General features: G+C 38.9%; 1 protein-coding gene across 1 annotated transcript in view; it reads right to left on the bottom strand.

The window, feature by feature from the left end:
- LOC148897528 (A disintegrin and metalloproteinase with thrombospondin motifs 20) overlaps positions 1 to 21,564 on the bottom strand; it is a 128,058-nt gene that overhangs the window by 57,400 nt on the left and 49,094 nt on the right. Inside the window, exons 12-18 of the mRNA XM_088995813.1 lie at positions 14,765 to 14,910; positions 14,478 to 14,659; positions 13,701 to 13,837; positions 13,505 to 13,622; positions 10,149 to 10,244; positions 2,343 to 2,509; positions 59 to 188 (exon numbers count right to left, since the gene is read on the bottom strand). Coding sequence (XP_088851939.1) covers positions 59 to 188; positions 2,343 to 2,509; positions 10,149 to 10,244; positions 13,505 to 13,622; positions 13,701 to 13,837; positions 14,478 to 14,659; positions 14,765 to 14,910 — 976 coding nt within the window. The remainder of the gene's footprint in view (positions 1 to 58; positions 189 to 2,342; positions 2,510 to 10,148; positions 10,245 to 13,504; positions 13,623 to 13,700; positions 13,838 to 14,477; positions 14,660 to 14,764; positions 14,911 to 21,564) is intronic.

The raw sequence follows: 21,564 nt of genomic DNA, 5'->3' as shown, positions 1-21,564 counted from the left end.
AAAAAAACGGCAAAAAATAAAACCTGAAAAAGGAGATGGCATGCAGTTGATGTCGTACCCTGACACATGCGGTTGCACTCCAGCCATGGTCCCGAGGGATCCCACACAAACTGCTCCCTGTGCTCCTCGATGGGGATGTTGAAGGAGTAACGGACATCTGGGTTGTAGAGGTTTCCCACGCACAAGACCTGCAGTAATGGCACGGAGAGTCAAGGTCAAAGAAAGATCTTTTTTTTTTTTTTGTATTTTGTCTGCGCAAAAGTTCAACCTTTAAAACACATATCAGTCACAACGTGCTGATAAAGACGAGGGACACTAAATCAAGACAGCTTACAACCTATTCAATGGTGTGGATGTGTACAATTGACAGTCAAGTAAATCGCGTAAAAAAAGGTAGTAAAACTAGGCCTAGCAACAATAAATATTCCTATCAAGTACCACTTTAAGAATTGTATCGTATTAAAATGACACGATCTACTAGCTATGTAAATGAATAATTCTGTCAAAAGATGGACATTATAAAATGAACCTACACCTGTCGATTTCTGTAGCCGTGAAAAGCAGGATGGAAGGGGAACTTTCAGTATAAAACTGAGCTAATTTGACAACGGTACTTCCTGTTTTCATTCTTCTTCAGTCTATTTGAGAGAAATAAAAAATAATCCAAGTAGAAGGGCTGCCATCAAATGGCTGATACTGAAATGACATCCAAAATAAGAAGCTTTGTCCCAAATCGAACAAATAGAAGCTGTTTAAAATACACAAAAAATAAATAAATACACAGATAAATAAACAATGAACCGAATGAATAAATGCATCAAGAAATAAATATATAAATAAATAACCCAATAAATAAATAGAAAAATAGATAAATTAATAACATGATAAATGAATAGATAAATTAATATCTGGAAAAAATAAATACACATCTGGATGAATAAATACATAAACAAACAAATAAATAAATAAATACTTTTGTTAAATATCTGGATAAATAAATATATGAATAAATAAAGAAAGACATATAGGATTAAAAAACCCAATAAATAAATAGATAAATTAATATCTGGATAAATAGATGAATAAATATCTCGATAAATAAACAAATATATATATATAAATATCCAGATGAATAAATAAATAACATAATTGAATAAATAAATGGATAACTATATAAATAAATATCTGGATAAAGAAATAGCCGAATAAACTATAAATAAATAAATAAATAGATAACAATATCAATACATATCTGGATAAAGAAATAGCCGAATAAACTATAAATAAATAAATAAATAAATAAATAAATAAATAAATAGATAACAATATCAATAAATATCTGGATAAAGAAATAGCTGGATAAATAAAAAGCCGAATAAACAAAAATAAATAACGGAATGAATGAATAAATAAATAAATAAATAAATAAATAAATAAATAAATAAATAGATGGATGACAATATAAATAAATATCTGGATAAAGAAATAGCTGGATAAATAAAAAGCCGAATAAACAAATATAAATAGCAGAATAAATAAATAAATAAATAAATACATAAATAAATATCTGGATAAAGAAATAGCTGGATAAATAAAAAGCCGAATAAACAAACATAAATAGCAGAATAAATAAATAAATAAATAAATACATACATAAATAAATACATATCTGGATAAAGAAATAGCTGGATAAATAAAAAGCCGAATAAACAAACATAAATAGCAGAATAAATAAATAAATAAATAAATAAATAAATAAATACATAAAGAAATACAGATCTGGATAAAGAAATAGCTGGATAAATAAAAAGCCGAATAAACAAAAAATAAATAACGGAATAAATAAATAAATAAATAAATAAATAAATAAATAAATAAATACAGATCTGGATAAAGAAATAGCTGGATAAATAAAAAGCCGAATAAACAAAAAATAAATAACGGAATAAATAAATAAATAAATAAATACAGATCTGGATAAAGAAATAGCTGGATAAATAAAAAGCCGAATAAACAAAAAATAAATAACGGAATAAATAACGGAATCTCATCTTCTTTTCCTTTCGGCTTTTCCCTTCAAGGTGTCGTCGCCACAGCAAATCAGTGTCCTCCATATTTAGAGGTTTGAAATAACGGAATAAATAAATAAATAAATAAATAAATAAATAAATAAATAAATAAATGAAGGAACGAATAAATAAACAAATAAATAAATAAATAACTAAATCAATACAACAAAAACAGATGAAAAGCCAAATTTGGACAAGAATGAGTCCACGTTGGACGAGGGTTTGCAAAGGCGCATGAACTGAACCCAAAACATTTTGTAAGTTGAAGGCGACCTGCAAAACGAGCTCCTCTTCGATGCGATCCGTGCAGTTGATACGTTCCACTTTGGTATCTGAGCCGCTGTATTCGATGACCGTTCCCTTGAAGGTGATCTCCCTTTTGAACATGGCCACCACAAAGTTGCCGTTCAGTAAGAAGTTGGACTGGCTGTCGGATAATGCTGAAATAAAAAAAATAAAAAATACTATAAAATAAAAAAAATCCACTTGATCAAGAAAATATGAGAATAGTGCACTGCTGCCAGCTCATTGTTTTGGGAAAAGCACATTTGCAGCATTTAGAGACGCCGGCGGTCATAGATTACATGGATTTTGTGTTAAAATTTAGTGACGATTGATGCTGCAGTGAAAAAAAAAACATCAAAAAAAACCCCAAGAGCACACACAGTTCACCACCACTGTCCCCTCTAATTTTTCACGTTTCTCAGCAGACACACAAACTCCCTGAGCACACTGAGGACCACTATGAGCAACATCAGATGTGTACTAGTCATGTGTCATTCGCGAACGAGCCGGATCTCTGGAGTGAACGAAGAGAGCCGCTTCCTAACAAGGAGCCGGAAATGAGAGCTGACTATTTTGGATTGGATTGGATGTACCTTTATTCGTCTCGCAAAGAAGAAATGTACATTTCACAGCAGCAAAGTTATGAAAGGAGGAGGAAAGGAAAGAAAGAAGTAGAAAAAAGACATACAGGAGCAGCTGGAAAGGCAGCCACTCTCGCGGCGCCATCTTGAAGTCAAAGAAAAAAAAAAACAACCTAAATACCAAATAATATGACAACACAAAGACACAGAGAGTCATTCATTCTTCAGCACTTGATGTACCCTCTTTGTGACATGAAGCAGTTCTAGATGAAAGCGTCCTTTTTAGTAGTGGATCAGGGACGTAATGGTGGAATGTCCACGTCTACTACAAGCTAAATGTTGAAAGCAAATACAAAGCTTTTTTGTCCTCTATTCCCCCCTCCCAGTCTTCGGTTAAAGCCGCACGTGATTGGTCGATATCCGTGGTAGAGGAGGGAGGGGAGATATTACATACACAAGCAGGAGGAGGGCAGGCAGGTGCACAAATAATAATAATAATAATAATAATAATAATAATAATAATAATAAATTTCATTGATAAGCGCCTTTCAAAACTCTCAAGGTCACTTAACAGTCACAGGATCAGTTATTTTGTGGGTGAGCAGCGGCAGCCACACGCGCCAGCGTTCATTCAACCCGAAATAGCTCAATTAGATAGAAAGCAAGCTAGTTAGCTAATAGATAGCTAATAGATAGCTAGACAGCCATATAGCTAATAGGTAGCTAGCTAGGTAGCTAATGAGCCAGCTAGGTAGCTAATAGATAGCTAGCTGGATAGCTAACGAGCAAGCTAGATAGCTAATAGATAGCAAATAGATAGCAAATAAAGTGGTAGCAAATGTTATCACATGATGTTGTTATTATTATTCAATTATTATATATTTTTACTAGTTGGTATGATAGCATTTTTAATATGAAAAGCAAATTAGTGACATCTGATCATCAGACCAGAGTAACCACAGGGAAAGTGAAAAATTGGAGAATGCTCTCTGTGCACATATAAATCAAGCCATATAAATAAAAATATTTGATATAGTGAATTTTTTACATGAGTAATTCATTTTTCACATAATTTTACATGATTTTTGATAATTAATTTAAGCAAAAAAACAAACAAACTGAGCAGCCATTTGGGAGCCGAAAGAGCCGGATCTTTTTCGTGAGCACATCCGCGCCGCTGTGCTCCGATTGGCTGCGTAGCGTACGTGAACTGTACAGCATTATTGGCTGGACACCTGGCACTCATTGAGTTACATCGCAAAATACAGTGCGCCCTTGGCTTACGAACTTAATTGGTTCCCAGACAGAGTGCGTAAGGTGAAAAGTGTGTATCCCGAAAATTAATTTCCCATAGGAAACCATTAAAATAAGAATAATCCGTTCCCAGGTCCCCATAAAACATAATTTTCTACTTTCTAATTTTCTAAGCCTTAAAACTACACAAAATATACCTTATTTTACGTATAATAAATGTGCTATGTTATTATGATTAAAAAAATAAACTGTACTTTACAATAAAGTCATTTTATTTACCTTTGGGATGGTCGTTAATGGCTTGATGGAATGGAGTGACCGGTTTCATCAGCATTAAACACTTGATGAGGAACGTAACCTTGTTCTTTCACCATCTTGAGGAATGATCCATTGGAGGTGCTTTCTCTGTGATAATTGTATCTAGTTCTTCATCAATTGTGATCTGTTTAGCTGGGTTGATAGCTTTTTGCATCAAGTGTACAGATGGCTTTTGCGGGTTATTTGTGGAGCCTGTTTGATGGGATATTTTAACTGTTTTCTATCCATTTGCTCACTATTCTCACACTCTCACACTTTTTTTTTTTTTTTTTGTTTCAAGCTCTGTCATCTCCCTTTCATGTGTGTGTTTTCTCACTCTCTCTCTCTGTACGCCTGTCTCTTTAATGTTTAACCCCCCCCCCCCCCCACCCACTGCTGGGTTCTTGACCAATCACGTGGCTTTAACTGAAGACTGGGGGCGGGGAATAGAGGACAAAAACAGAGGCCACCATTTTCTTGTTCGGAGAACCGGCTCGTTCGCAAACGACACATCACTCATTGTGGCAGCTCCGTGTGTATCCCGAAAAATAGTTTGTATGCCAAGGTAAAATTTTCATAAATGTAACGTCCGTAAACCGAAAAGTTCGTAAACCAAGGGTTTCGTGAACCAAAGTCTGACTGTATGCGTTGCATAGATGTACTTGTGCGCTGAGTATGTGTAAGCACCGCGCGATTGGGAACATTGTTCACCACTACATCGAGCGAAACTCTTTTTAGCGAAGCCGCTTCCAAGAAGAATGCGGCTAATTGCGACATTTGCATGCCAAAAAGTACCCTGGCCATGAAAATCCCCTCCATCTTGTTTACATTGGAGGTTGCACGTTATTGGCACCAGAAGCGAATCATCTTGAGCCCATCGAGTTTTTTTGGGGGAGCGATGTGCCAAAAAACAGCCAGCATACAAAAAAAGGACAGCGGTTACCTTAACTTATGGCTTTCATTTGTTTTGTGACCGCGCTCGCAACTTGAAATGGCGTGTGGATTGAATTAATTTATGACGCCATTAATCTGTTACAGTTGCTAAGAAAAAAAAAAAATGACAGTGTATTATCAAAACTATAAATTATAGGCGTTTGTGCGCGTGGGTTGAATCGTAGGCTTTATCGCTTTAAAATCAGCCGTTGACAAGTTAGAACAATCGGATACAAGCAATATTCCCTTGAAATTGCGGTCATAAAAAAATGTAAAAGATTTTTTAAAATGTGATGTGTCTGTGAACACCTCAATTAGAAATCCGTATGCACAAAAAGTAAGCTAAGTGCTAATGATAATAATAATACATTTCATTTTTAAGCGCCTTTCAAAACTCTCAAGGTCACTTTACAGTCACGGGATCCGTTTTTCTGTGGGTGAGCAGCGGCAGCCACATGCGCCAGTCTTCGTTCACTCAACCTGGAATAACTCAAATAGATAGAAAGCTAGCTTGATAGCTAATAGATAGCTAGATAGCCAACAAGCTAGATAGTGAATAGCTAGCTAGCTAGACAGCCAGCTAGCCAGCCAGAGCTAATAGATAGCAAATAGCTAGCAAATGATAATAATAATACATTTGATTCATAAGCGACTTTCAAAACTCTCAAGGTCACTTTACAGTCACGGGATCCGTTTTTCTGTGGGTGAGCAGCGGCAGCCACACGCGCCAGTGTTCGTTCACTCAACCCGGAATCACTCAAATAGATAGAAAGCTAGCTTGATAGCTAATAGATAGCTAGATAGCCAGCCAGCTAGATAGTGAATAGCTAGCTAGCTAGACAGCCAACTAGCCAGCCAGAGCTAATAGATAGCAAATAGCTAGCAAATGATAATAATAATACATTTGATTCATAAGCGACTTTCAAAACAGTCAAGGTCACTTTACAGTCACGGGATCCATTTTTCTGTGGGTGAGCAGCGGCAGCCACACGCGCCAGTGTTCGTTCACTCAACCCGGAATAACTCAAATAGATAGAAAGCTAGCTTGATAGCTAATAGATAGCTAGATAGCCACCCAGCTAGCTAGTGAATAGCTAGCTAGCTAGACAGTCAGCTAGTCAGCCAGAGCTAATAGATAGCAAATAGCTAGCAAATGATAATAATAATACATTTGATTCATAAGCGACTTTCAAAACTCTCAAGGTCACTTTACAGTCACTGGATCCGTTTTTCTGTGGGTGAGCAGCGGCAGCCACACGCGCCAGTGTTCGTTCACTCAACCCGGAATAACTCAAATAGATAGAAAGTTAGCTTGATAGCTAATAGATAGCTAGATAGCCAGCCAGCTAGATAGTGAATAGCTAGCTAGTTAGACAGCTAGCTAGCCAGCCAGAGCTAATAGATAGCAAATAGCTAGCAAATGATAATAATAATACATTTGATTCATAAGCGACTTTCAAAACTCTCAAGGTCACTTTACAGTCACTGGATCCGTTTTTATGTGGGTGGGCAGCGGCAGCCACACGCGCCAGTGTTCGTTCACTCAACCCGGAATAACTCAAATAGATAGAAAGTTAGCTTGATAGCTAATAGATAGCTAGATAGCCAGCCAGCTAGATAGTGAATAGCTAGCTAGCTAGACAGCTAGCTAGCCAGCCAGAGCTAATAGATAGCAAATAGCTAGCAAATGATAATAATAATACATTTGATTCATAAGCGACTTTCAAAACTCTCAAGGTCACTTTACAGTCACGGGATCCGTTTTTCTGTGGGTGAGCAGCGGCAGCCACACGCGCCAGTGTTCACTCAACCCGGAATAACTCAAATAGATAAAAAGCTAGCTTGATAGCTAATAGATAGCAAGATAGCCAACAAGCTAGATAGTGAATAGCTAGCTAGCTAGACAGCCAGCTAGCCAGCCAGAGCTAATAGATAGCAAATAGCTAGCAAATGATAATAATAATAATACATTTGATTCATAAGCGACTTTCAAAACAGTCAAGGTCACTTTACAGTCACAGGATCCGTTTTTCTGTGGGTGAGCAGCGGCAGCCACACGCGCCAGTGTTCGTTCACTCAACCCGGAATAACTCAAATAGATAGAAAGCTAGCTTGATAGCTAATAGATAGCTAGATAGCCAGCCAGCTAGATAGTGAATAGCTAGCTAGCTAGACAGCCAGCTAGCCAGCCAGAGCTAATAGATAGCAAATAGCTAGCAAATGATAATAATAATACATTTGATTCATAAGCGCCTTTCAAAACTCTCAAGGTCACTTTACAGTCACTGGATCCATTTTTCTGTGGGTGAGCAGCGGCAGCCACACGCGCCAGTGTTCGTTCACTCAACCCGGAATAACTCAAATAGATAGAAAGCTAGCTTGATAGCTAATAGATAGCTAGATAGCCAGCCAGCTAGATAGTGAATAGCTAGCGAGCGAGACAGCCAGCTAGATAGTGAATAGCTAGCTAGCTAGACAGCCAGCTAGCCAGCCAGAGCTAATAGATAGCAAATAGCTAGCAAATGATAATAATAATACATTTGATTCATAAGCGACTTTCAAAACTCTCAAGGTCACTTTACAGTCACTGGATCCGTTTTTCTGTGGGTGAGCAGCGGCAGCCACACGCGCCAGTGTTCGTTCACTCAACCCGGAATAACTCAAATAGATAGAAAGCTAGCTTGATAGCTAATAGATAGCTAGATAGCCAGCCAGCTAGCTAGTGAATAGCTAGCTAGCTAGACAGCCAGCTAGCCAGCCAGAGCTAATAGATAGCAAATAGCTAGCAAATGATAATAATAATACATTTGATTAATAAGCGACTTTCAAAACACTGAAGGTCACTTTACAGTCACTGGATCCATTTTTCTGTGGGTGAGCAGCGGCAGCCACACGCGCCAGTGTTCACTAAACCCGGAGGTAACTCAAATAGAGAGAAAGCTAACTATCTAATAGATAGCCAGCTAAATAGCTAGCCAGACAGCTAGCTAGCGCTCTAGCCAGCCAGATAGCTTATAGATAGTCAGCTAGGTAGCGGGCTAGATAGCCAGTTAGGTAGCTAGCAAGATAGCCAGCTAGATAGCTAGCGAGGTAGTGTTAGGTTAGAATGACAGAGAGATAGAGAGAGATAAAGAGCCCTGTTTGGTTCGTGAAATCATCTTTTGGTGGTGTCCATGAACGAGAAAAGGAAGTGAATTAAAACTTGTTTTTGTATTTTGTGCACAAGAATAGTCTCATGTTTTTTTAACACATTTTTTTTAACTCATTCACTTCCATTCACAAATTTATTCGGGAATTGAAAACATGACGTATAGTGCCATTCCCAAATTTGTTTGGGTTGAGTTTTTTTTTCCTTGCTTTGGCGCCGATAAAGCGCTGGTCAGACCTCTGGCAATGTTTTTCCCCTTCCACAAGGGGGCAGCATTTCCATTTTTCCCCATGTTACCGCTTGGTTCTAGCTTCAGCTGTTGTTCAAGCGCTATATTGTAAAGTGTCCTTGAGAGTTTTGGAAGGTCCTTATAAATGAAATGTATTATGATTATTAAACCTGCCTCATGTCACAAAGAGGGTACAGCAAGTGCTGAAGAATGAATGACTCTCTGTGTCTTTGTGTTGTCATGTTATTTGCTATTTAGTTATTTTGTTTTGACTTCAAGATGGCTCCGCGGGAGTGGCTGCCTTTTCAGACGCTCCTGTATTTTGTTTTCTACTTCTTTCTTTCCTTTCCTCTTCCTTTCATAATTTTGCTGCTGTGAAATGTAAATTTCTCCACTGTGCGACGAATAAAGGTACATCCAATCCAATCCAATCTGTATACACTGCATTGTATTTTGGACAGCCACCCTCATTTCAAGCTCATATAACTCCAGACCCATATAATTTAGGAATTAACTTTTTTTTTCTGATGAAAGAAGATAGTTCAAGGTTTCTTACGCTGCATTGAACGATACTGTCGTCTTAAAACACAATATTCTATGGGTCCTGGAATTCAAGTGAGAATGACAAAAACCCTGGCACTGGAGTGGACACATTTTTGAACATGTCTGGCAGTGAATGAGTTAATTATTATGTTCCCAATCACAAAGCCTGAGGTGGTCCATCAGCCCCAACGAGGTTTAGAAACACTCAGAGAAAGTCTTGAACCTCACTTGAACTAAAATGTCTTCATTTTCCTACCCGCCTCCGTGCCGGAGCTATCAGCTTTCAATTCACATGTGTCTAATTAGCACCTAGGGCTGCCTCATTTATCCTTCTTGAGGGCGGCTGACACACCATTTACTTGCCGCCAATCGGTGGCCCTTGTTACTTTGGCCACACGAGACCCCCCACCACTTCATCATCACCCCCCCCCCCTCATCTCACATCATCCGTCCTTCGCATACACTAAACGCGAGAGGCAGTTATCGAACGGCTTTCTGGAAACAGCATCCATCTTCACCTGCATGGGTCACCGCAATAGGTCGTTTGGGGAGTGGAGGGTGGGGGGGGGATTTATTGAGCGGTGGGTGACATCTGGCCCCCGGGCTTTGAGTTTGAAACCAGTGTTAGTCATTTTATTGCTAATGATCATTTACAAGGTATATTTTGTGTAGTTTTAAGGCTTATTTAGTAGAAAATTATGTTTTATGGGGAACTGAGAACGGATTATTCTCATTTTAATGGTTTCCTATGGGAAATGAATTTTTGGGATACACACAAAAAAAAAACTGCATCCTTATTTGCCACTCACCGAGGTAGTTGTCATCTTCCGGTTTTCCAGAGTAGCTGACCTGCTTGATATCAATGTTGGTCGCACCAGCTGGGATGCGGACGACGACGTTGTAGCCTGAAGAAGAAAAAACATACCAAGAGGTTGAGGAGATCAGATGCATTTTGTTTTTGTTTTTGGGGTATTTTTTTTTTCTCACTTTTTTTTAAAAATAGTTTCACCATGTTCCAAAAAAGGGATGTCCCATTCCAACCACTTGGGACTTACACACTTGGAAAAAAAAAATTAAAATAAATAAATACATGAATAAATACAGTAACGAACAAACGAATAAATGAATAAATACAGTAACGAACGAACGAATAAATGAATGAATGATTAAATAAATAAATAAATGTAGAAATAAATAAATAAACACAGTAACGAACGAACGAATAAATGAATAAATGAATGAATGATTAAATAAATAAATAAATAAATGAATAAATAAATAAATACAGTAACGAACGAACGAATAAATGAATAAATGAATGAATGATTAAATAAATAAATGAATATAGAAATAAATAAATAAATAAATACAGTAACGAACGAACGAACGAACGAACGAATAAATGAATAAATGAATGAATGATTAAATAAATAAATAAATAAATAAATAAATAAATAAATAAATAAATAAATAAATACAGTAACGAACGAATAAATGAATAAATAAATAAATACAGTAACGAACGAACGAATACATGAATAAATGAATGAATGATTAAATAAATAAATAAATAAATAAATACAGTAACGAACGAACGAATACATGAATAAATGAATGAATGATTAAATAAATAAATAAATAAATAAATAAATAAATAAATAAATAAATAGATAGATAAAAAGTGTAAATAAATAAATAAATAAAGTAACGAACGAATGAATACATGAATGAATAAATAGTTAGATAGATAAAAACATAAATAAATAAATAAATAAATAAATAAAAAAAACATACATAAATAAATAAATGAATAAATACAGTAACGAACGAACGAATAAATGAATAAATGATTAAATAAATATAGAAATAAATAAATAAATAAATACAGTAACGAACGAACAAATGAATAAATAAATAAATAGATAGATAAAAAGTGTAAATAAATAAATAAAGTAACGAACGAATGAATAAATGAATGAATGAATAAATAGATAGATAAAAAACATAAATAAATAAATAAATAAACATAAAGAAATAAATAAATGAATAAATACAGTCACGAACGAACGAATAAATGAATAAATGAATGAATGAATAAATAAACAAATAGATTATTATTATTATTATTATTATTATTATTTTTATTATTATTATTATTATTATCTATCTATTATTATCATTTTATTCGGCCCATGAAAGCAAATCAAACTTGTGAAATTCTTTGATTTATTATTAATAATAATAATAATAATAATAATAATAATAATAATAATAATAATAATACATTTATAAGCGCCTTTCAAAACTCTCAAGGTTACTTTACAGTCACACTGACAAAAGTGACAGAAAAACTTTATCCTGTGACTGTCACAGGATAAAGTTTTTCTGTGGGTGAGTAGCGGCAGCCACAGCCATAGTTCACTCAACCCCGAAGTAACTCAAACAGATAGAAAGCTAGCTAGCTAATAGATTGTTAATAAATAGCTACAGTATTTGGGAATCATTGCTCTACTTTATTGAAAAATTTAGCTGTTCATTGTCCTACTTTCACAGATATACAGACGTTCCCCTACTTACAAACATCTGAGTTACGAACAACGGTACATACGAACGTTTTTGCGGGGATGTCGAAACATATTTGGAATGAGATGCTGTAAATTAGATGTTGTATTACGCGCCTTTTTCTGAGTAGTGCTTCTTTCAAATCTCTATGTGTGGATGGTATCCCCCATGCTGGCGTGGGATTTCGGCCAGGCTTCCTCCCACATTCCAAAAAACACACATGTTGAAGACCTTACGTGCACTGATTTTTTTTTGTATCCTTTCCAAGAAGTGACAGAAAACTAAATCATCTGGAGCCAGGGATGTTGTATGGTCGACCCAGAAATGTATCTGGCTCCAGATAATATTGATTTTTGTGAAAACGCTAGCCCAAAAAATAAAAATAAAAAATAGAATAACTTCAACACACCAATTGTTTTTTCAGTGCAGAGTTGCACACGCACAGCGGGATTCGAACGCAGAATCACTCGACTGTGAACCAGATTCGAGGCCACAGTGGTGCCTGCTTTTTAGCCTTAAATCAATATACAGTAAAGTCTCGTTATATCGATATCGGATATATCGATAGTCCCGCTTATTACGATGCTATTTCTATGCACGCACGGAGAAAATTACATGCAAACAGGGTCGGATATATCGATAGTCCCGGTTATATCGATATTTTTTCGGACTCCCTTGAATATCGATATAACGAGACTTTACTGTATATTGTATTTCATTGTATTGTATTATTTTCCAAAATATGAGCGGTGAGGGTGAAGGTGTGGCGGGGTTGGTATGGTGTCATTTACACCTCCAGCCACAAGGGGGCAGCACTTGGTTTGCATATCATCCAGCTATCATCCGCATAAGTCATGCCAGTTTCAGAAAATACATAAATAACTAAATAAATAATGAAATAAATACATGAATAAAAAAACAATCATATGAATAAATAAATAAATAAATATAAAAATAAATAAATATTTTAAAAAATTAATACGCAAATAAATAACTAAATAAGTAAGTAATTAAATAAATAATTTAATAATAGAATAAAAAAAAACTTTTCGAACTTTATCCTGGCATATGGCAGTGATGCAATACAAAAATAATAGTAGTTATAAATGTAGTTATAAATGGTCTACCATTCTTTTATTTATTTATTTTTATTTATTTAATTATTTTTATTTATTTTTCATTTATTTATTTTTATTTTTTTTTTTTAGTTAGTTATTATCCCTGCACGTCCCGCTTAATGTCGAAGCGCGAACTATTAAAGAGACAGGCAGACGACAGAGATGGCGCACGTCCTCCGTTGGAAATGGGCTGATTTGTCTGCCGGGAATTTGTGTCAACTAGTATCAAATAGTAGTCTTGGTGCAACACACAACGATTCACCATCGCGTTATTTATGTGTTTTCCTTCTAATTTCGCCATCAACACGAAGTTTTCAGACCAAACAAAGTACCCAAAATGCATTGTGTGTCGCTTTCTCGGTCAGGGGCGTTCCTGACGTGACGTCACGTCAGGAATCGTCATCAACTCAAAAACAAGACATCCGGAATATTCAGCGCCAGTCTTAAAACGTAAAATATAGCTATTTTGCGCTCACGGGACTCACCGTACTGAGCATCGTTGAACGTCCCCGCCTGTGTTTTGCACGAGGAGTTGTCTCCACCGCACACGCCGCACTTGTCGTTCCTGGCCTTTGAGTTCAAGATGTGATCGCAGCCCGCTTGCTGGAGACAAAACGTTGTGTGTACGTGGTGTAACGTCCTGGTGGAATTTGAGATTGCGACGGAAGCAAATGGACCAACCCTGCAGAGGCCTTGAACGCAGATATCGTACGTGTCGGTGCCACAAGGCGTGCCGTCGATGACGCGATCCTTCAACTGGTAATAGGCCGTCGTCCCGGCGACTCGGCAGAAGAGTTTGCAACGATCGTTCAGCTGGACTAAATGGGAAACAAATTATAAGAGTAGACGCATTTGGCTAAAGACGTTGAGTGAAGTAAGTTTGATTCAAACAATGTTGGGACCTTGTGGTCACATGACACCGGGGAAGATGTATGCAAAAGGAGGCCTAGGTTTACTCGTTTCCGTTGGTAGCAGTCAGGACTTAACTGATCACTGGTATGTTGTGTCATTTATATCAACAGTTAGATACGCTACACAGGAGCTAGTCAGAAAACGTCATTTCTATGCAATTGTCCCATTCATACACATATGCGAGATAGACGAACCATAACCGAGGACGTCTGTGTAAACTCTCAGTCGTACAGGAGTGGTCCATCGATGAGAAGGTTTCTTCAGCTGTCATGACGGCTGAAGAAACCTTCTCATCCATAACCGAGGACTCTTTTAAAAGTTATAAATCTACAGAGCTTTTTGACTCTACAATGATCCAACGGATGACAGCAAAACAAAGACCTGGGATTGGCTGCAGATGAAGCCAAGCGACAGATTACATTGCGCGCGATTTAGCCAAAAAGCTAAAGGCCCAAGAATTCAGTGGAACTGGACAACTGTATCCCAAAAACGCCAAGGACAGCCTCAATAGGGCCTCAAATTCTAACAAACCGCACGTTGACTTACTGCCACTGTATTTGGGGACCCAGCGGACGGTCGGAGGTAGACCGTTGATGTTGAAGTGTTTGCCGTCAAAGTGAGAGCATTGGTCTTCGCGGAAATCTTTCCGTCCTCGCGGACACGGCTCAGTGTTGCAGGAGCGGAACTTCATCCGTCGCCCCACGCAGAATTTGCCACCATTCCTAGGCCTGGAATAAGACCCAGGAACAGGGAATCATGAGATGTCGTCTGGTTCTTGTTCCTGTTTTGAATTTCAACTCAATTCGTAGGGTTGAGACTTTTGGCCGTCTTACTCGGGCTTGTTACAGTCTCTGGTGGTACTCCGCGTCCCTCCTCCGCAAGTCCGCGAGCAAGCGCTGTAGGGCCCCCAGGCACCCCATTCACCGTGGACCGGCTGCAGGTGCAGTTCCTTGTTGACGCACATCCCGTGTCGGCAATACTGCAAGTATATCAATCACAGCCAGACGTGCGGATCCCGTTAAGAGGCAGCGGTATTGAGATTTGGTGTCAGCGCACCTGGGAGAGGTGATCCCCTTTGACTTTCAAATCCTCTGTTTACATCACACTGTATTTGAAAAGAAATCCTCATCCCGAGTTTATCTTCGGCGGGGAATGTATACAATTACGCCAGCTGTGCGGCGCGAACCTAAACCGAAAAACACAGTGCGCTTCTGATGCAATGATGACGAAAATCGGCAGTGATATTATTCTGAAGGTGTGAAATCTTTCATTGTCACTTAATAGATTATCTAAATGCACTGACTGATTTTATAAAAAGGTTGTCAACTCACTTTTTGCCCCTTAGTTACCGTCGCAGCTGTTTGTGAAAGCCCTACATGGTTAAAAATGTAGCTCTTGACACATGTCGAATTACACATACTGTGTTCAGGTATGGTATGCCTAAACCTCTCGGATTTCAAACGTCTTGGCTTCTCCTCTGTCAGAACCGGCAGGATAAACCTAGGACTCGTTTCCTAACCTGTAGCTTCTACTCAAAATCTGTGCTGATCTCCGAAGCGATGTACTGTAACTGCACCATCTACAGGGATCTATTAGTCATTATGTTTACTATTCTGACATTGTTTCGGACTCTGTCCATGCCCACAAACATACTTACAACCCCCAAAAAACAAACAAAAGATCAGAATATAAGTTCACAAGTCAAGAGTCAACCTTGACTTGACTCCTCTTCCTTTCTGACAAACGTCAGTGGAAATCTTGAGACTTTGAGAACTCCTGGAATTCTGCAATACTACTCCAAACACAGGAATTGGATGACTCTGGTACTTAATATGAATACCCCAAGCCTCCTTTCTAGCAAAAAAAAAGTGATAACAAGCTTCTTTGTGTGTATCGAAGGGCATTCTTTTGCTAAACAACAAACAAGATGACTGCAAGACTGCGGGACAAGACAACGATGGTCTGTCAATACTCGGAGACCACCATCCAGCAGCACCTTGATAAGAAAAACCCAAGAGGCGCTGCGATAAGACCATAAACTGCACTTACAGGGTGGTTATACCTTCCAGATGAGAAATGTACCCTCGCTAATATCACTCCCACGGGTTTAGCCTCTCGTCACACGGCAATACAATAAATCCTCGGCTTTGGACCAGAGTTGCTTCCGTGATTAAACGTGGAGAAGTTTAGAGGCCGCGGGAGGAGATGATGTCAACTAATCCCTAAAGTAACGACTAATCTGCAAGATAAATGCGGAGTTATCACAGGAGGAAAACACCTGCGTCGGAAATCACAAACACTTTACTCGGCTTGTTTGTGTGTTTTCCGCATTTGCCACACCTATTGATGGAGCGGAAAGACAGTCCGCCATGACACCATCGGTGTGAACAGCTGCAAGATACGCCGCAAGCGTTTCCATAATCCTGACTGTAACATCACAGTCTCCCCCTTTAAACTTCCCTCCCTCCTCGCAACTATTGGAGCAAGAAAGCAGGAATGAGATCCAAGCAGGCAAGGTCGGAATGGCTTTCGCAGGACGATAAGGCTAACAGGTGTTAAGTTCATTTGAGCTGGGGATGTCAAATTCAAGACCGTGAGGTCTTCAAAATGTCTTTTCAGACTGGGGTAAGAGACTGCAAAACATTGGCGGACACTGACGGTGGATTCACATCTTACAGTCGTAAGAACTGTTTGGAATACCCCCCCCAAACACTTTTTTTCTCACTACAAAGACTTTTCTCACATTCCCATCCCTACTTTTTTCTTACCATACCTCCCTTTTTCTCCACATGGGAAGTTGTAAGGACCACCGCCATGCAGAAGTGTCAAACATGAGAGGTAGTGGGTGTCTGTCAGAGAGCTGCAAAGCCTGTGTAAGCCTCTGAAGTATTCTGCTCCCCCATTGCCCTCCCCCCCCATCCCCTTTGGACCCAGTGTTTACAAGCCTCGTGTCTGCCTTCAAAAGGTGATGCACCTGAGAAGAAGAGAATGGATGGGAACGATTCTGTGAGACGTTGCGTATGTGGTAAAGATATTTGGTGGGACCCACAGGAGACCACAACCAAAACGTGTGATGTACTGTATGTGTCCTTCAAGAGGACACTTAGATTCTTTGGAAAATACCATGCTGCTTTGAGTAAAATTTGTTTGGTGTTCATCTCAAGTTCTACTTGTCTGTTGAAATGAATGGAAATACCATTAATCCGTTCCAGACTTCTCAAAAAGTCAACAAAAACTTTTGTTGTTTCTTTTGTTGATTAAATAGGGATATTGCGCTCTACAATATTGTACTGTAAAAGGAGATACAGTCATAAGAATTTTTGTGCAAAGAACGGAACCGTTTGTGAATCCTGATCAGTTCATTTCGGCTCTTTACGATGTGCACATTTTGAAAACAATTTCTTCTCATTGAAAAATAATTAAAATAAATATTTCTTATTTATTTGGGACTTCAAAAAATGATGAAAATACATTGAAAAATATTGAAACTATTTTCTTGCAGCGGTGCCGAATGGTAAAGCGCTATATAAACCCAATATGTATGTATTGCATTGTATTTTGGACAGTCACCTTAATTTCAAGCTCATATAACTCCAGACTGATATAATTTAGGAATTAACTTTTTTTCTGATGAAAGAACACAGTTAAAGTTTTAACGTTGTATTGAATGTTTATGTAGTCCTAAAACTCAATATTCTCTGGGTCCTGCAATTTGAGTGACAATGACAAAAACTCTGGCACTGGAGTGGACACATTTTTGTACATCGACTGGCGGTGAATGAGCTCAAGATGCATTTTCAACTTCAAATGTTTAACATTACTTTAGCTATCTTCATATTTAGCCTAGCAAGGACAGTTATGCCGTACCCAATTCCTCACACAAAGACTGCACTGTGTTTTCAATCAAAGTAACTGATTGGACCCCCGGTGGCTTGTCATGGTGGGGGTTGGGGGGGGTGGTACTCAATTCCAATTAACCATCAGTCGAGTGGGAATGCTGAGGCGAAACGCCTGTATTGAGTTGACTTTTCCTAGAAAGGTTGTCAAAACTTGGAAAAGCAAGGAGACATTTGAAGGTCTTGCCAGAGCAGCCTGTCCAGCTGTGACGAGCGTATGCTTCAAATTAAGAATTTGACAAAGATACACGTTAAGTGGACGACAACACGTGCACACACCCATCCCATGGCCGTGTCTCAGTCAAGTACGATCTTCTTCAGCATACTTCCATGACACCGATGACTACTTTCCTATTAACTCATTTGCTGCCATTCCCTAGTATTTCCCTTTTTGCCATAATATCGCTTTGTTCCAGCTTCAGCTGTTGTTAAAGCGCTATATAAACCAATATTTATGTTTAACATTGTATTTTGGACAGCCACCCTCATTTCAAGCTCAGATAACTCCAGACACATATAATTCAGGAATTAACTCTTTTTTTTTCAAATGAAAGAAGATAGTCTAAGGTTTATTACGCTGCATTGAATGTTTATGTAGTCCTAAAACTCAATATTCTTTGGGTCCTGGAATTCGAGTGACAATGACAAAAACCCTGGCACTGAACTGGACATATATTTGAACATGTCTGGCAGTGAATGAGTTAAGCACGTGTTTTGGTTCATTTCAAACCTGAATATCAACATTGAATTGACATAGATGAAAGTTGGTCTGCCAAACATTTCTTATTCCAATAAGAAAACATTAAAAATGACAATAATCAGTTTCCAGGTCCCCATAAAACATATTTTTCTACTAAATAAGTCTCAAAACTACAGAAAATATATCTCATTGTATGTACAATAAATGTGCTATTGTATTTTAATTAAAGAAATAAACTGTACTGTATAATAAAGTGTTTTATTTACCTCTGTGATGGTCGTTTATGGCTTGATGGATTTGAGTGGGAGGAGGAGGGAGGGAGTTACTGTTTGGAAGGAGAGTCACCTTTCATAAGGACCCTCCCCCTGCTAGCTGCTTTTCATAAATCCAAATCAACAGAAGCTTTTCAATCTCTTTTATTACCCAAGACCGTTGCTTAGACAACACAGGTCCCAAAAAAAGCTCAAGTATCCACTCGATCACAAACCACATCTGCACTGAAAGAAAGTGGGTGTGGAAAACTAGTCCGGCAGTCACAGCGGCGCCGTTCGACCGTGTGGTTTTGTGTTCTTCCGCCGAAAACTAGTCCGCCAGCCATTGTGACGCTCCGTGTGTTTCCCGAAAACTAGTTTGTACGCCAAGATTATATTCTCGTGAATTTAATGTTCGTAAGGCGAAAAATTCGTAAGCTAAAGCGTTTGTAAACCGAGGTGTCACTGTAGTTGTAATTTGTCCTTGAGGTCATGGATCATGAGTGCAAATAGCACACCACCAATATCTTCGTGAGCCATAACTGGAGAAGAGCAAGCTGTTTAGTCGCGTAGCTAATTAACTAGCTATACAGTAAAGTCTCGTTATATCGATATCGGATATATCGATAGTCCCGGTTATATCGATACTATTTCTATGCACGCACGGAGAAAATTACATGCAAACAGGGTCGGATATATCGATAGTCCCGGTTATATCGATATTTTTTCGGACTCCCTTGAATATCGATATAACGAGACTTTACTGTATATGATTCAACCCGTGCTCTAGAAGGCCCGATGCAAAGGGAACTCGGTCATATCCGAAACCCTAAACAAAGGCTTCTGTGGGGTCAGGCTTTCTTATCTCCAACCCCATCTCATCTTTTATGTCCGCATCCTTTCATCATAGAACAAGCAGGTGACGTCGACCAGTTATGCTCCAGTCAAAAAAAAAAAAAAACGTCCGTCAAAGGCCATATTGCAAATCTACAGTTGGCGGTCTTTTTAAGAAGAATTGTATTGTGAACGCGCATTGTGGAGATAACAAGCATTTTGATTCGCTCCAGTTCTGAACTCGGAACGGCAAAGACTCCTAAGAAACAACGTCAGCGACATGAAAGATGATTCAGCGTCGCAATGGGCCAAAATGAAAGAGTTGACGAGCTTTTTTTTTAAAAAAAAAAATCAGCTGCCTCCTGCCTTCTCATTCCGGCGGTGATGTATGGGCTTAGGTGAACACATGAGCGGCTTGCTGCGACAATTTCCTGTCAATTACAGGGCGCCAGCATCCAAAGGAGCCAGCCAACAAGCTTTGAGCAGATGCTGTTGTCCTCAGATGGCGTTGCTGCCGTCGGTCTCCATTCTTGTGGCCGTACAGATTACAGTAAAGTCTCGTTATATCGATATTCAAGGGAGTCCGAAAAAATATCGATATAACCGGGACTATCGATATATCCGATATCGATATAACGAGACTTTACTGTATTTTCGTCAACTTCAGTCATGCATATTTACAGTCAGAGGAATGGTGATCTACATTTGTTCAACCTGGGTGCAAAAATATGTTTTTTGTAATCTATTCAGCCTCGTTTAACTCATTCACTGCCAGATGTGCAAACATGTGCACCACAGTGCCAGGGTTTTTGTCATTTTAACTCAAATTGCAAGGCCCACAGAATATTGAGTTTTAGGACTACAGTAATACCTTGGCTTACGGACTTCATGGGTTCCCAGACAGAGTGTGTAAGGCGAAAAGTGTGTATCCCAAAAATTAATTTCCCATAGGAAACCATTAAAATGAGAGTAATCCGTTCCCAGGTTCCCATAAAACATAATTTTTAACCTTTCTAAGCCTTAAAACTATACAAAATATACATTATTTATTTTAATGTTTAACCACCCCCCTCCCCACTCACTGCTGCGTTCTTGACCAATCACGTAGCTTTAATCGAAGACTGGGGGCGGGGAAGCCCCACCGATTTGTGCATTATGTCACGTTGCCAGGACTCTCCGGCCAAACACTCGCCTCTTCTTCCACCAACAGACTCAATTTTGGCCCGTTTTTTTGGCTGTCTCACTCTAATTGGCTCAAACAAAAGTAGGTTGTCAGCCATCGACTCCTCCCCCCCGCCCAACCGCCCTCTAGCGGAATGCTCTGGAAATATATAACAACTCTCCCGTTTTATTGCCCACTCAATTGAACACCTATCAAGGCGATCTGGGAACACTAGACGACAGATAAATAGACACAACAACGGGTCCGGGCTCGGGCTATTGAAGGGTCTTTTTTTTTTTGGGATGACAAAACGCGGGTCGTTTATCAGCCATCTTCCTCCGCCACCCATTGTGGGGCTACGTGGTGAGAAGCGGCATCTTCAAAAAGGTTCGGCATGTGCATGGAGGGGCTGAGCGGAACCCCGGTTTTGGCTTGACAGGCTACTATTGAGAATGCTTGCTGGGCGTTAAACTTCACATGTACACACACACACACACAAAACAGGCGACAACAGGCATGTACACACCAAAAAAACACTCCCCACCCCCCCCTAAAAACATCAGGCCAGATCTAGTGCCAAAGAAGCAAAGACAGAGGGACGGTTGGGGATGCGGGGGTTAATAGGGGGAAGGTGGCGGCGGTATTTATAGGCCACAAGTGATGGGATGCCCTCATTAATTCACGGCCCATTGAGCCAGATGACAGAGACGCCGCCAAGAGGTCATGTGACCACATTACTCACTCCAGCACCCCTGTGTGGGGGGCTCGATGAGGGGGAAAACACGGTGCC

This window comes from Hippocampus bargibanti, linkage group LG05 (assembly GCF_051943395.1).
Source record: "Hippocampus bargibanti isolate YZ-2025 linkage group LG05, ASM5194339v1, whole genome shotgun sequence".
NCBI classification, from domain to species: domain Eukaryota; kingdom Metazoa; phylum Chordata; class Actinopteri; order Syngnathiformes; family Syngnathidae; genus Hippocampus; species Hippocampus bargibanti.
This window is presented reverse-complemented; position numbering and strand designations above follow the sequence as displayed.